The sequence below is a fragment of the Perca fluviatilis genome, chromosome 5 (assembly GCF_010015445.1).
Source record: "Perca fluviatilis chromosome 5, GENO_Pfluv_1.0, whole genome shotgun sequence".
In the NCBI taxonomy this organism is placed as follows: Eukaryota; Metazoa; Chordata; class Actinopteri; order Perciformes; family Percidae; genus Perca; species Perca fluviatilis.
The window spans coordinates 29609512-29624589 of record NC_053116.1 but is presented as its reverse complement, the minus strand read 5'-3'; the positions used below and the strand labels follow the sequence as shown (position 1 = coordinate 29624589).

Below are 15078 nucleotides of genomic sequence, written 5' to 3'. Positions count from 1 at the left end.
TGACTCTAGAGTCATACTCGCTCGCCGTCACTCTCACTTCTCCCTTGCTCTATCACCCACTCCACACACACACACACACACACACACACACACACACACACACACACACACACACACACACACACATGCCGGCTCGACGCACACACCAGCGCAAAAGTATAAACATCAGGCCACTTACGTAGGCTACGGAGAAAGCTCTGCGTGGAGCCTGCGCACAACCATAAAACAAGACTAGTGCAAATGTCCCCCGTACAGTCCCAGTCAGGACCGGACAAGTGGGAGGTGGAGTGCACCGTGTGCAAAGCTGGCACATATGTTTCAGTCTTTATTATTTATCTTATTACATTGAAAATGTATAAGAGATATTTTGTTGAAGCTGTATTTTCTATCACAGAAGAGGTCACATTTAGAACATTATTTCATATTATTTATTTATTTTAAAAGAGAGCTATTATTTTGTTACAGGTTGCTACTGATGTTATTTTATTTTATTTTAAAGTGGTTTAAAATATATATAAGTATTTAAAAGAAAAACTATCAATGCAATGTATGTTTCTTTGCTATTTACTGCGGCTAATGTTAGCTTGTTTAGTTGTGGCTAGTTTGCTAGCAGAGCTAATACAGGGATTTTTCTTTTTCAACTGACCCTCTCAAACCACATGAAGAGTGTTGGTTGTTTGCTGTTGGTAAGTTTTATGTTAGATTTTAAAATGTGCTCCTCCTAATCAAGAGAAAGGATTTGGGTTGAAACTCATCAAGATAACCCTTTAACATGTAATAAGCTACTTAAGCTAATAGTTGCTTTACTTAAAGGAACACGCCGACTTATTGGGAATTTAGCTTATTCACCGTAACCCCCAGAGTTTGACAAGTCGATACATACAGTACCCTTCTCATCTCCGTGCGTGCTGTAAAGCTGTCTGACGTCTCCAGCGGCATCAGCCCATCACAGAACAGGCAGGTGAATGGTTCCAGTAATCCTACTGCTCCGAATAAGTGACAAAATAACGCCAACATGTTCCTATTTACATGTTGTGATTTGTAGAGTCACAGCGTGTACAAAAAACAACGTAACATGAGGACACAGCCATCTTCTAATCGTAAACAAACCGGGAACTATATTCTAAGGCGGAAGAATATAGTACTTGGGCGGAGTGATATGCTCGCAGCAAGCCTGTCTGAGAATATAGTTCCCGGTTTGTTTACAGATAGAAGATGGCTGTGTCTCATGTTACGTTGTTTTTTTTGTACACGCTGTGACTCTACAAATCACAACATGTAAATAGGAACATGTTGGCGTTATTTTGTCACTTTTGTCACAATTCGGAGCAGTAGGCTAGTTGGAACCAGTTACCTGCAGGATCTGTGCTGGGCTAAGCTAATGCTGGAGCCGTCAGACAGCGTTACAGCACGCACGGAGATGAGAAGGGTATGTATCGACTTGTCTTACTCTGAGGGTTACGGTGAATAAGCTAAATTCCCAATAAGTCGGCGTATTCCTTTAAGCTTTATCTAGCAATCATGCAAAACAACCACTTGATTAGACGTGTCCTGTCAAATGTGTTTTTTATTTAAGCCTTTTTTGGTAAACTTGGTGTTTTAGCTTTGTGTTGTTATGAGACACTGGCGTGCTGAAATACTGAATCTTAGCTAATGTACAAACCCAGGAACATTTGATGCATTAGCACTGCTACCAGTATATTTCTAATAACCTCCTGACCTAATTTTGAACAGGTATTTCTGCAGAGTTGGCTGCCATTTCTTTGAACTGCTGGTAAATCTCCACAGTAGTTGAGTACTCAGGTACTCTGTTAAACTCAGAAACCAAAGCACAGAAATGTCAATGCCTGCAACTGACAGATAAAGAATGCATGGATGAATTAATGATTTTCATTATGCATGAATTGATGATAGAGCTGAAAATTCAGAAATGTGTGGGTTATTACAAGTTTATTTCTTTTTAAATTGAAGCACCATGATATATTACTGGTGCTCATATCCTATCAACTGAGACCTATGGAAATATCCTGCCAGATAAACACTGACCGAAGACATCCAGTAGTTTAAATGCCTAACCATTTGTGTCAGTAATACTACCTTCCTTCCCAACTCTGTACTAATATGTTGATTGATTTCACCTGACTGACTTGACTGATTTCTAAAGTACTGACCATTGAAGGGGCCCCCACACTTGTTGTATCAAGCACTTTCTTGTTAGTTGGTGTATTTTTAGGCTGGGAGCATCTCTTCCTTCACCAACTCTTTCTATTCTGTTGTGTTCTTGCCAGAGTCTGCTATCGGTGAGTCATTTTCCACTTAAAAATCAAGTGGTATTCCTTGTGTGTGTTTTTTCATAACTTTAGAGGGTGTAACCAACATACTGAATGACGTTAATCCAGGAGGTTGCCATCAGTACGAATCACGTGTTTTCTCTGCATTTGGAGTGACCACAGAGGCTCAGCTGGGTGGGACTGTTGCAGCATTTCTCCACCTTCATCACCTTATGATGATAGTGTGAAATACCAAAGCTGCATGGAGTACATGCCGTCTTAACCCTTGTGTTGTCTTCCCGTCAACCTTGAAAAAAACACTTTTTTTCCAATGTTTTTGACGCCGTTTGTTTTTGCTTTTTCCAACGTTTTAAATTGTTACTTTTTTCTTTTACACATTTTCAGCGCTTATTTCTACGTCCCATATTTTCTGATATAAAACAAAAATTTTAAATGGGTCACTGTGACTCTAAGTCAACACAAGGCTTAAGAGCCATATCAGTGAGGTTTATATTATGTATACCACATAAACCACATCTTCTCCCAATGTTAAGCTACTTGGTAGCAATTTTTTGATGACTAATCACTGCAAAAGTGAATCTAAAATTGTCACAACTGTAAACCCACAACAGTAGTCAGATTTGAAGCCTGTGGACGTAGTCAAGCAAAACAGACACCTCATTATGGAGTAATAAGCATACACACCTGACTAACAGACTTATAAAGGCAATAAAGACACCACATGTATTTCATTAAAAATTTTTACATATCTGTCTCGAAACAACTGTTTATCTGGGGACAGAAATTTGCATATTATTTGTACATTTTCCATGATAAAGTCACTCTTGGTGAAATTTGATGTCTTTGTGTCTCCATCTTGCATTTGTTAGCAGTGGGAATGAGCGAATACAGACCCTGGGAACAAAATGTCGCCCCCCACTAATACTGCCCCCTCTGCTTTCTCGGTGTAACTCTGTAAGGAAATCATGAATAGCAGGAGAGAGAAAGACCCTATTGAGACAAGCCTTTCTTTACATTGAAACTTAACTCCATTACTTCCACTGTAACACCTTGACAATGAGAATCCCTCCAAATAATGGGTTGTGTAGGGACACCATTGCTGCAGGCTGCATCCCTGTAATTGCTGAGCACGTCCTGGTACAGGAGGCAGTTGAGATGACATGGGAATGGGCGAGTCTCCAAAGACACACACTTTATGGTGCAACCGCCTTGAGACACACACACACACACACACACACACACACACACACACACACACACACACACACACACACACACACACACACACACACACACACACACACACACACACACACACACACACACACACACACACACACACACATACTTTTCATATAACGATTTTTATATAACTCAGTATATATTTTCTTTCTCTGATAGAGCACATTACCCTGTTTGGGTCAATGCAGTTTTTTCTTGGGAAGTTGGAGGAGTGAATGTAGTGATGTTGTCTATTTCTGGTTTGTTTGGAGTAAATAGGAGAATAACTGGCTTGTTAGCATGAACAGTGGTAGCTGCCATGGATAAACACACAATGAGAGGAGCACCACCTGCAGAAACTCAAAAAACAAAACAAAACGAAAGTTCAGTTAAGGTAAGGTAAGGTAAAGTAAAAAAGTGTCACACTTTGGCCCACACTGTTCGACTGACATACGGAGGTCAAACAAAAATAGTAAAGTTATTAATCATGAAGTATGTAATACAAAAAGGGAACATACAGATTAGCCACACAAATACACATTCTCATATACACACACATGCACACAGCCTCTTGGCAGATGGTGAACCATGAGGCGACAGGGCTGTAAAACAAGCCTGTTCTCTTTGTCCACCTACGCAGCACTTTGCACAGTGTGTCTATCAGATGGCAGCTCTTTATCAAGGTGTGGCTGATACTGGCTCCACACAAAGCTCTGTTAAACAGGAATATGGGAGGCCTGCTTCTAATAACTGGGGTGCTGTGGGTGGACTTGCATCATTGCCAGACTGGACTCTCATCATTGCCAAGCAGTTCTCTCTTTTGCAATGTGTGTAAATGACTGAACTGATGTGAATGTCTGGTGACTATTGCTTCCATCTTGTAAATTTAATATGAGGTGTGATGATACGGACAATTTGCATTTCTTTGATATGAAACGTGGAAACTCATTTCATTAGTGGCTCAGTTAAGTTGTCATCTGTTGTAAAACTGCAGAGTTTGACAGACCTGCTCTAAATATGTTTAAAATACTTTAAATACGCTCTGCTAGGTGTGAATGCATGCTTAATCTACAGGTGTTAGGTGTACGCATCACTCCTGGTGGTTACCCTACTCTACGTGTAATTATATGGTTGCATGGATGCTGGGTCTAAGAGGCACCCACCCTTGTCAATTATCAGACTGTGGGGAGGAAGAGAGCAGATTATGCATAATTGCCAACCGTGGCTGGGCCTGGGTGTTTCCTCCTGAGTCAAATCACTGAGATAGAAAGGTGATTTGCCATGCGAGCAGACAAATACTATGTTGCCCAACTGCATACCTGCCACTGCATTTGGCTCTAGACTATATGATTCATGATAATGTCTGCAATAAAACCATTTACAACAATGACTCAGATGGATTAATTCATGTTGGAATAGGTTGATGTTCACAATAAAATAATGTCTGGAGGATTTAGGTTTAATCAAGTGCTCAGGTTAACTTAAAGCTCAAGTTATTCCGTATCTAAAAGGTTTGAATGTGGAAATCATCCTGATATTTGGTACTAATAATTCATTATTGTATCCACTACTACACCAGACTCACAGAATCTAAAAAAAACATAATTTTTCTAGTTAGCGTGGATAATTAGCGTGGATTTTTTTTTTTAAGTATGTAAAATGTAGCTTACTGTAGATATGGGGCAGCTTAAGAAACAGTCAACCAGTATAAAATGAATACAATTTTAAATGAATAAAAAAATAAACTAACAGAATAAATACTTTGTATGTCACTGAGACTGTAAACAATATTTTACCTTTGGTGTCAGGATATAATACCCTGGAAAACTGGCAAATCCATTTTGATTGACATTGCTCTCGTGTTACCTAGGGTTCACACAACAGAGGCTTACAGGCAGTTAATATTGAATGAAGCTAAACTTAGAGGTAGGGTAGGTGTGGGATACATAATCTTGAGTAGTTAGTTTGTCTTGAGCTGCTGTTGTAAGATTCAGTCAAGTGGCAACTGTTGCTAAGGGTCCCATTACCAGAGTAACCAGTGATTGTTTACATTTGTCTTGCAGGGTTGCTTACTTGCAGGTTTAAAAGACTACGGCTGATTTCAGTTGGCTTAACTGCCAACTAACTTCAGTGTGCAGGTTTGTTGTGTGTCTGGGTCTTGCCGTTGGACTACAAGGTTGAGCGCACATGGCAGAAGAACAGGCTGAGTAGGTTTTCATGGAGTCTGGCTTTCCTTGTGTCTGAGGAGTCGCAGGTAACCCCTTTTGCTTCTAACTGTAACTACAATAAGGTTAGCTCCTGTCTTCTAATACAAAATACCACATTTATTTCGAGATAGCACATTTTCTTTACACTTTATTTTGTCAGGTTTGCCAAATGTGATATTGCATTTTCAACTACAGACAAAAACAAGGCTAAAAGTCTTAACCCTTAGAAGATGAAATGTTCATTACTGTAAACCAAACAAAACTATTATTGAGACTTTTATTAGTAGTGAGCCTTAACATTTAAGGTTTGTTGCGATGGTGGTGCCAGACGAAAGGTAATAGGGTCATTAAATTACAATGTGACCATGAAGGTGCAAATTTCATAGCAGATTTAGATTGTGAGAGTTTGACATTCGAGTCTGATGGTGTTGCTAGAGGAGAGGGACCACCATTCTGAGAACTATAAATATCTATGGACCAAAGTGATGGTCAAGTGCAAAGTTTGAACTGGTGGAGTTAGACAAAAGATCACGGGGTCACCATGAATGCCTCTAAAACATTTCATGGCATTTCAACCCATCCAATAGTTGTTGAGATACTTCTTTGTTGGAACCAAAGTGGTGGACCGACCAACCAACAGACTGACATAGCCAACCCTAGAGCCATGATGTTAGTGTGGCTAATGAAAATAATATCATGTGACCATACAGTACAGTACATTACTATTAATGAAGGCCAATCTGGTTCTCTTCTTCTTTTCCTTTCATCTTCCAAATACACCAAATACACCAAATCTTCAGCGCTCTGACTCACAATAAAAAAAAAAAAAACATCTCATTCCTGGTCTCCATTTCTGACTAGGGTGTCACTGCACAGCAGAAAAGGGTCCACCTGCCCTCCCATTTTGGAACATTTTTAGTCATCACCAGCGATCTGCACCAGCACAAGGTCATGTCATCTGAGTTCTGGGTGGAGTCCTACAGTGAAGGCCAGGCAGAGGAGCAACAAGGGGCAGAAGTGGTGAAGAAGGAAGTGGAGGTTCCCTGTGTGGACAACCAGCCTGTAGGAAAACTGAGGCAGGAGGAGCCAGGAGAACAGCCTTCATCACCTGACCATAGTGGCATGCGGGAAGTGACATCAGAAGGTGGACTGGAGCAGGTCCAGAGGGTGGAGACACAGAAAAAGAGAGACAGGTTTCCCCACTTGACTGTCAAGCAGGAAAGCCAGGATAGAGGGTCAGGTGTGTGGAGGGGAAAGTGGGATGTCAAATGTTATTTTTTTCCAGTATGTTTATCCTTTATTGCAGCATAACAAAATACAGTTAATCAAAACAATTTACATGCATGTGACAGAGCTTATGTGACAGTGTGCTTGTATGATTTCTGTGTGTATGTAAAATTAGCAGGTGCGGGCCTGGTGGAGCAATTCCTCCGAAAGTCCGCCCCCAGGGGCTTGTCGACCTGCTCCTGCCCAGATAGGAACAGGCAGCGGCAGGTAGAGGAGCCCCGGGGACCTGGGCCTTTCTACTTCTTTGGAGGAGCCAATGGGGCTGAAATGTAAGTAGAGAAATATGAAATAAAGGACATGAGGGGTATCAATAATGTGTTGGATTGTAGGTATTTAAAAAAAAATTGATCACATTGTAAGTGAAGTTGTTTAATTTTAAAATAAAAAGCTTAAGAAAAGTGATGACTTCTAAGGAAAGATTTGCTTTCATCCTAGTAGAAAAGATTATTCTCCTGCTGTATATTCTGTTATGGGCCCCTTATTAGGGATTACATGTGACCCCTGACCTCTGGATTTTTTATGTGATTAAAGCAGAAGTGTGATTGATTTCCTTTGGGACTTTTCCTTTAGAGTGAGCGGTTACTGTGAGAGCAGAGGATGGAAGAGGATTTACAATAAGCAGCGGGAGGATTTCAAACTCAAGTGGTGTGAGACCAAATCACCAGCCAACTACTGTAACTTCAGAGCAGGTCCAATACTATATTCATTTACAAGACATAATCTGAATGCTGTATCTTACTATAAACTGTAAAAACATATAACAATGTAACCTGTCCTAGGAAAATGACATAGAAAATTGGAAAATTGGAAATATGTATTTCAAAATATAAATGTTTCATTTCTGTTCTCATTTTGCTTTTAGTAGGAAAAGGTTGTATTGCCTTCCATTCACACAAAGAAAACTTAAATCATGTGTTTTTCCCAGGTGAACAGTTAGTGTACCAGATTCCCAACAACAAGGTGCTCACCACTAAGATCGGCCTTCTCAGCAGTCTGCGGGAATATGAGCGAGTCAGCAGCAAAGTCCACCACGGTCGAGGATTGAGGTAGTTTGTATTAAAAGCAGACAGCTAGTGTTTTCCTTTACCGATGTATGTATTTTTGTGTCTCAAACCTCCTGGCAACAATTTGGTGCCATCATGAAGGTTCAATAGAGGCCCAGCTCTGCAAATACTGATTGAAAGACATATCAGACTGCGACACTGTTTAATAAACACAGCCAAATGGCATCATCAGAAAGCAGGCCTCCTATCTCGCAAGCCTTGAATTGAGCATGATGTGTGTCAGTTATATAAACTATTTCAGTGGTTAATTATTGATAGTAAATGAATACAGTGAAACACGTTTAACAAACCCGATTCTTTTAATCAACACGTGAAAGAGAAATAAGTCTTAAATATCAAAGAATTCCTTTTACGGAATAAGTTGTACAAAGTTCAGACAAACCATTTAACCATACAGTACAATCTAATAGTAACCGCCTGTACCACTCATTGTACTATGTTTTTACAAGTGGGTGCATGTGTGGATGTCATGCACACATATAGGGCAAATATGTACATGCTCACATCGGTACACGTTCTTGTTAAAGGTTTCATACTATTCCATGAACTGACAGCTGGTGGCTGTAAAGTGCCATAAAAATGTAGCAATGCCCCAGCAATGGTAGAGAAGAAGACCGCAAGCTAGCAAACATGGATGGAAAGAATGTAGTATTCAAAATACATGAAAAATGCTCTAAACATGTTTGTTAGGCCTCAGGGATACACTGGATGTAAGAATCCAGTAATTTAGAGTATGATTAATTTAAAAAAAACAGGTATGGTTCTCCATGACATGTTATTTAAACATAATGTGATCTAAAGGAACTTTCCCAGGGAGTTTTGATTTTCAATATGCAGGCAAGTTGAAACAGCTGAGAAGACAGAGATTCATTAGGGCTTCATCCTTGTTGTGTTGTTTTTCACAGGAGGCTGAAAATGGAAGAGTTTATTCCCACTACCTTCCGCATGGATGTGAGTGAAGAGAGGGAGGCTTTCTTTGCCCAGCAGGAGGGTAAAATATCCAAGCACCTACATTTACCTATAGTACAGTAGTACTAGGCCTACATGCAACAACATGACACTGGTTCAACTAGATTTGTGTTTATTAGGAAGACTCCAGTTTGAAATAAGATTAATCCAACTTGACCTGTCATACATCCAATAATGAAAAGAAAGACACTAGTTTGTGCTTGGCAGTGTTAAGACAACAGTTGCCTTAGTGATTGTTTAATCAAGAGGTTGAGGATGTTGGAAAATAATGCACTTCACCTCCCATAAGGCCCTGATTAAATCACCAGGGGAACATGCTGTTGCCATAGAGATGAGTCTTAGGGCAGGGCTGAGACACAAACACGGAGAAACAATCAACAGGATCTGGATGTAGAGCGGCTGCAGCACAGGACAGGGCTGAGACAAATAAAATACTTTTAATATTACACCTAAAAAACATTAATTTTAAGGACTGGAGATGAAAGAATCTCATGGTTTCTGTATTGTTTGTAGTAATACAGACACACAGCATTATGATAAGTCGTGTGCGCGTTATGACAAACATGGTTATCACAAAGTAAACAGGAGAGAGACACAGACAGCTGGTTAAATCTCTGGGTGACAGATGAATTCGTGGAAAAGAAGACGAGAGCACATCAGAACACAATAATAGGAGAATAATTATTAAGACTTAGTTAAAGCTGCAACACCTCAAAGTGAGAAAACCCCATGTACAATCCCACACTCGAAAGTATAGCTGCAAAAGTAAAAGTACCTATTATACAGTAGAATAAGATTGGTAAAAGTGCTACATTAAATTGTTTGATTATTATTACTGATGCATCAACATGTAAGCAGCATTTTAATGTTGTAGGTGCTTGAGTTGAAGTTACTTTGAACTACTTTATACTGTACACTGTTGGGTAGTTTAATGCAGCATATTTTATGGGCTGATCTATTTATATAATCTGAATGTTCACATTCAAAGTAACTAGCCGTCATAAACTCAAATAAAATGGTGGAAAATGCATGGTGTACTTTCCGCAAATATGGAGTGATTTCAGACACAGCAGTCATTGGCATTCATAGAATAAAGAAGGTAATATATAACAGAATAACAACAGAAAGAAATGCCTTAACATACTGTAGGTCTGAAAGCAACAAAAGAAACAATACACAGTAGAACAGGACAGATCTATCTTTATATGTCATACGTTTGTTGATTTACCTGATGTACAGTAAGTTTACGACTGTTACCAGGTGTGAGCAACAATGAGAGTCACATGTGGATCTGTAAGCCCACGGGTCTGAACCAGGGCAGAGGGATCTTTCTGCTGAAGAGCCAGGAGGACGTAGCTGCCTTCAGACTGAAGCTGAAGCACACGGAGGACCGTCAGGCCAGGAAGATGCACCGCCGGCAGCCTCAGGCTCGCATTGTCCAACAGTGGGTGAACATACCTAACAATTGGATTGATAAATCAATATTATGATACATTTTGTCACATATTGACAAATGTAAACTGACTTTTTTTTTTTTTCCCTCAGTTACATCCAGAGTCCACTGCTCCTGAGAGGGAAAAAGTTTGATGTGCGCTCTTACCTTCTGATTGCTTGCACTTCACCTTACATGGTCTTCTTTCGCCACGGTTATGTGCGACTGACCTGCGACCTTTATGACCCCAGCTCCAACAACCTCTCTGCCCACCTGACCAATCAGGTACACCTCACACCCCATACAGACTGCCCAAATACCCAGGGTTAACTGGCAGATCAAAGTTTTCTTGGTTCAAAACTTTTAAGTCTGCTTTTAAAACAGTAGTCATTTACCCCATTTTGCTTGTTGTTATCACTCCTCCTAAACTGTTCATACATGGCCTTAAAAAGATCACTTTCAAATGAGCGTTCAATGTGAAAGCTGTGGAAAAATATACTGACATGTATACTATAAATGTACTGCAACATGTACCTGAAGCTAATACAAGACTTCATCAGTCTGAGTTACACAAATCAAGTAGATATCTTTCAAATCAAACTTAGGAAGCTACCCCCTTCTTTGCAGCTGCTGGGTGATAATTATTTGCACTGAAAAACTGAACAATCAACAAACGCTGTCAATTACCAATATGCCTGCATTAAATAAAAAGAAGAACTGGGAACTGGACTGAAATCACTGTTCATTTTTGGAGTTTAAAGGCATTCATTCACCAGCTCATCACAGATTTTTATACTCTGGGTTTGACTTTCACAGGAGAGTATTTCATGTTAACTATTTAAGCTGTCACATGAACTCCCAATTAACACAAATTAAAAATGGCAAAACCATTTATGATAATAGTAGAGAGACATTTGCATTACTTCCAGAGAGGTTGAATAGATCAAGCATTAGCTGTGTGCCACTAACTGTCTCTCTGCTACTGCTGACTGCTTCATGTGTCTCTGGTCCCCCTGCTGTCTGTCTCCAGTATATGCAGAAGAAGAACCCTCTGTACAGCCAGCTAAAGGAGGACACTGTGTGGTCCATGGAGAGCTTCAACACCTACGTCAACGACAGATTTCGGGTTGCCAAGGGTCTGCCCAGGGATTGGGTGCTGGGCGCCTTTGCAGTGAGTGCTGCTGTGTGTTGTTGCTCTCTGGGACCAATTACCATTATAATGATGGTTGTTGGCGCTTGCAGCTAATTGAGATTGCGTTTAGGCTTGGGTGACCTCATTCCGGTTTGAGGATACATCATGTTATTACTAAAATGAAATATCACATGTGCTGTTTCTAGTACAACAAACGCCACAATGTACACATTTTTATCTTTTTCAGGTTGGACCTGTTAGATTGAAACCTCCAACCTTCAGTGTGTGATAGTGAAACAAAACAACAATGTGTTTGGTTTAAAACAAACCTGTTATTGTATCACAAATATTTTCTTTAGTTCTTTATTTTTGCATATAAAAAGAAAAAGAAAAAAATTAAATATGCAATAACATAAGAAAATGGTGGTATGAAAAAAAAACTTAAGGGCTTGTAAAAGGAACCCACCTAACATTAAAAATTAAAGTCAGCTGTGCATGCTTGCCACCAATTTACAAATGAACATAAATATTTTTTAAATGTTGTCCTGCTGCCACCAAAAATCTATGAATGCAGCTAAATTGTTTCAACACGAAGCCAATCATGACTAAAGTAACGATCAAGTCATTTAAAAAGAGCAGAAAAATAAATCATCGAAGAAATGCAACCACACGTTCTCAAATAGAGTTGTTAAGAGCTGCAGACATTCAAAATGTCTGCTGGAGGATGTGCTATATTGTGTATCACTCAGAAGCCTAATTTGACCAACAGGTTATTTTCCCTTTCCATGCATCAGAAGCACATGCAGCAGATCCTGACGCAGTGTTTCTTAGCAGTCAAATCCAAGTTTGACTGCCGACTGGGCTTCTTTGACTTGATTGGCTGCGACTTCATGGTTGACGAGGACTTCAAGGTGGGTTAGACGTCGCTTAGTATCTGAGTGGCAGTCAGTGTTTGTGTGTTAATGTGCATGTTTTTGGACTAACCATGTCGTTGTGTGCTCCTAAGGTGTGGCTGTTGGAGATGAACTGTAATCCAGCTCTTCATACCAACTGTGAAGTGCTGAAGGAGGTGATACCCAGGACTGTTGTGGAAGCACTGGGTGAGCTCACATTATCACAGCTGATCACTGCTTTTTCTTTTTCAGGTTCAGTAGATGTTTAAAGTGGAAAGTTAACACCATGCTCAAACTAATTAAGTAACTAACTAACTAAATTTCACTGCATCATAGTTCCCTTTATGAAACACTAGTGCAGTGCTGTTTAAAATGTGCCTGTTTGGAACTGGCAGATTGCTTGGCCTCCTGCATTTCTGCTTGCAACATTCTCCAGAACCATTGTTCCCTAAAATAGCTTACAGAAGGCCCTCACAGCACTTTATATGCAACCCAACTGTTTACAACTGTATACTACTGACTTACTGTGTACTTCTACTTCACAGGAAAACATTATACTACTTCATTTACCAACAGTAATGTTGGAGATTCAATATTTACATATAAAATAACACAATTAAAATAAGAGGCATTATTATTCATTAAACTATCCAGCATTATATTAGTTAGAGTTGAAAGCTTGAACAGATGTTAAGTAAATTAGCAAATTTGTGCTGATATAATGCCTCTCTTTTCACTTGAAGAAACATTTGAATGCAGGACCTGTACTGTGCAGTATTGATAGTTTTACTAATAATAGTTTTACTTCAGAAAAAAACTTTTGAGTACTTCTTCTACCACTGCCAATACCAACATTCCCAGTTAAAGAAATAGTGAAAAGTAAAGCAAGGCGCTGTTTGCATGGGCCCTACAATTATTATATAGAACCTTTCAGTTAATCTAGCTCCACCAGTACCAATAATTTTGTCATTTTAGTCAAACTAATTTCACATAGGAATAGGGCTGGGTTTTGGTGGTCATTATTATCGTAACAAATTTAACACTTCAGCAGAGCTATTAATTTCCAAACAGGCTTAGTGGCTTGACTTCGCTGTTCCTGTAGGCTATCCGCCCGTGCTCGTTGACTCCTGGAAAGTGAAGAAAAGTTTGGTTGGTATATCCTGCAATCATGCAACATTGGTAGCAGCAAAAAGTGATCCACAGTCAATATAGTCGCTAAAAAAAAAGAAAAGTTTCAGTTCATTATTCTGACCGTGTTGCGTGTCGAAACCACACTAGCCAAGTGTGAACTATATCAGATGAATGGATTTCGAGTTATTTAAAAGACAACTGACTGACTAGTTTGCTCAACAGGCTGATGTGTGATACCACCCAACATGTTTTTATCTGCTGTCACTTCTTCATGCTGTAGATTTATCTCTGGAGATCTTCAACAAGTGTCGTCTCAAGCAGAAGATTCTTCCTTTGGCCAGTCAGAGGGACTTTGTGCTGCTTTACAATGGAGTTTTCCCTCCTGATTCAGTGCTGGCCTGCAGCAAGAGCAACACAAATGGTGAATTGAACCAAAAAGGCACCAAACAGACAGAACCAAGAAGATGTAAGTCAGGGACAGAGGGCCAAATTGTGCACACATCAACCCCTGATAATGTCAGTGTGTCAGCGAGCGTTGAAGGAAGGGGTAGTTCAAGGTCTGGCCAGTGTCCCACCACCTCCACCGCCGCCTCACCTCTCCATCAAAGCTCTCCGTCATTGCAGAGACCTTCATATTTACACAGCAGCAGCAAGCAGACTGTAAGGAATAAGAACCCCAGGTCTCGGGTTGAACTCCAGCTGAGCAAATGTACTTTTCATCATCATTTGAAAGCTGCGGATGACGTAAAGCACTCTAAGGCTCAGCAGAAGACGAGGATCATCATGTCGCTGTCGTCGCCAGGGATCTCCGTCGATGGATCTCCAGAGACAAAGACACCATTCCCTCCTCATGATGAACTTCCTGTGTGTGGGAACAAATGTGAAGAAGAGCTCAGAGAGGACACAAACAGCTACGTTTATAACATGAAAGAGGAACTGTGATGCACTATATGTAAACAGCTGGTATCTAAAAAGCTTTTGACATATGGTGCTGTTTGACTATGTGAGAAATAAATGTTTACTGTGACAATAAAGAATCTATTCATCACTTGAATAATGATGACTAAGTTCATTTTACGGTTGCTTTGTGTCGTAAAGAGCACCTTTGATTTACATTTAAATACAGGTTTTTCTTCCAATATTGGTAGACTTGTTTACTGTAATCAAAACCCAAAATAATAATATCCATCAGTCATCTTACATCAAGTTGTGTCACTTCACAGAAACAGCTCCTGCCCTGTGGAAAGCCAGAAACACTCAGACATGATAGTGTACAGACCCTCCCACAATCTTACTGTAATTCTAGCCAGGAAGATCAACACAAGGCTCCACTTTTCAGTTGTTGTGGCTTGTTGTTTTGACTGCAGCCCTTTACCCTCTCTGTTTCATAACTCGTAATTATCTCACTCGCCTATCCATATTCAAGCTCTTTGCATGTAAACACAGGCAGG

The 15078-nt window shown here is 40.0% G+C and overlaps 1 protein-coding gene across 8 annotated transcripts in view; it reads left to right on the top strand.

Annotated features, from left to right (window-relative positions):
• The window catches only part of ttll10 (tubulin tyrosine ligase-like family, member 10), a 40457-nt gene extending 25776 nt beyond the window's left edge, over positions 1–14681 (top strand). The window contains exons 1-13 of one of the 8 annotated variants that reach the window (XM_039800607.1): positions 1820–2300; positions 5576–5766; positions 6581–6959; positions 7122–7275; positions 7577–7695; positions 7932–8052; positions 8976–9061; positions 10300–10483; positions 10585–10756; positions 11502–11642; positions 12398–12514; positions 12610–12703; positions 13908–14681. In XM_039800607.1, the coding sequence (XP_039656541.1) occupies positions 6671–6959; positions 7122–7275; positions 7577–7695; positions 7932–8052; positions 8976–9061; positions 10300–10483; positions 10585–10756; positions 11502–11642; positions 12398–12514; positions 12610–12703; positions 13908–14569 (2139 nt within the window). In that variant the 5' untranslated portion in view covers positions 1820–2300; positions 5576–5766; positions 6581–6670 and the 3' untranslated portion in view covers positions 14570–14681. The other 7 variants (XM_039800609.1, XM_039800608.1, XM_039800613.1 and 4 more) reach the window with 7 other exon arrangements.
• Positions 14682–15078: the final 397 nt, after the last annotated feature.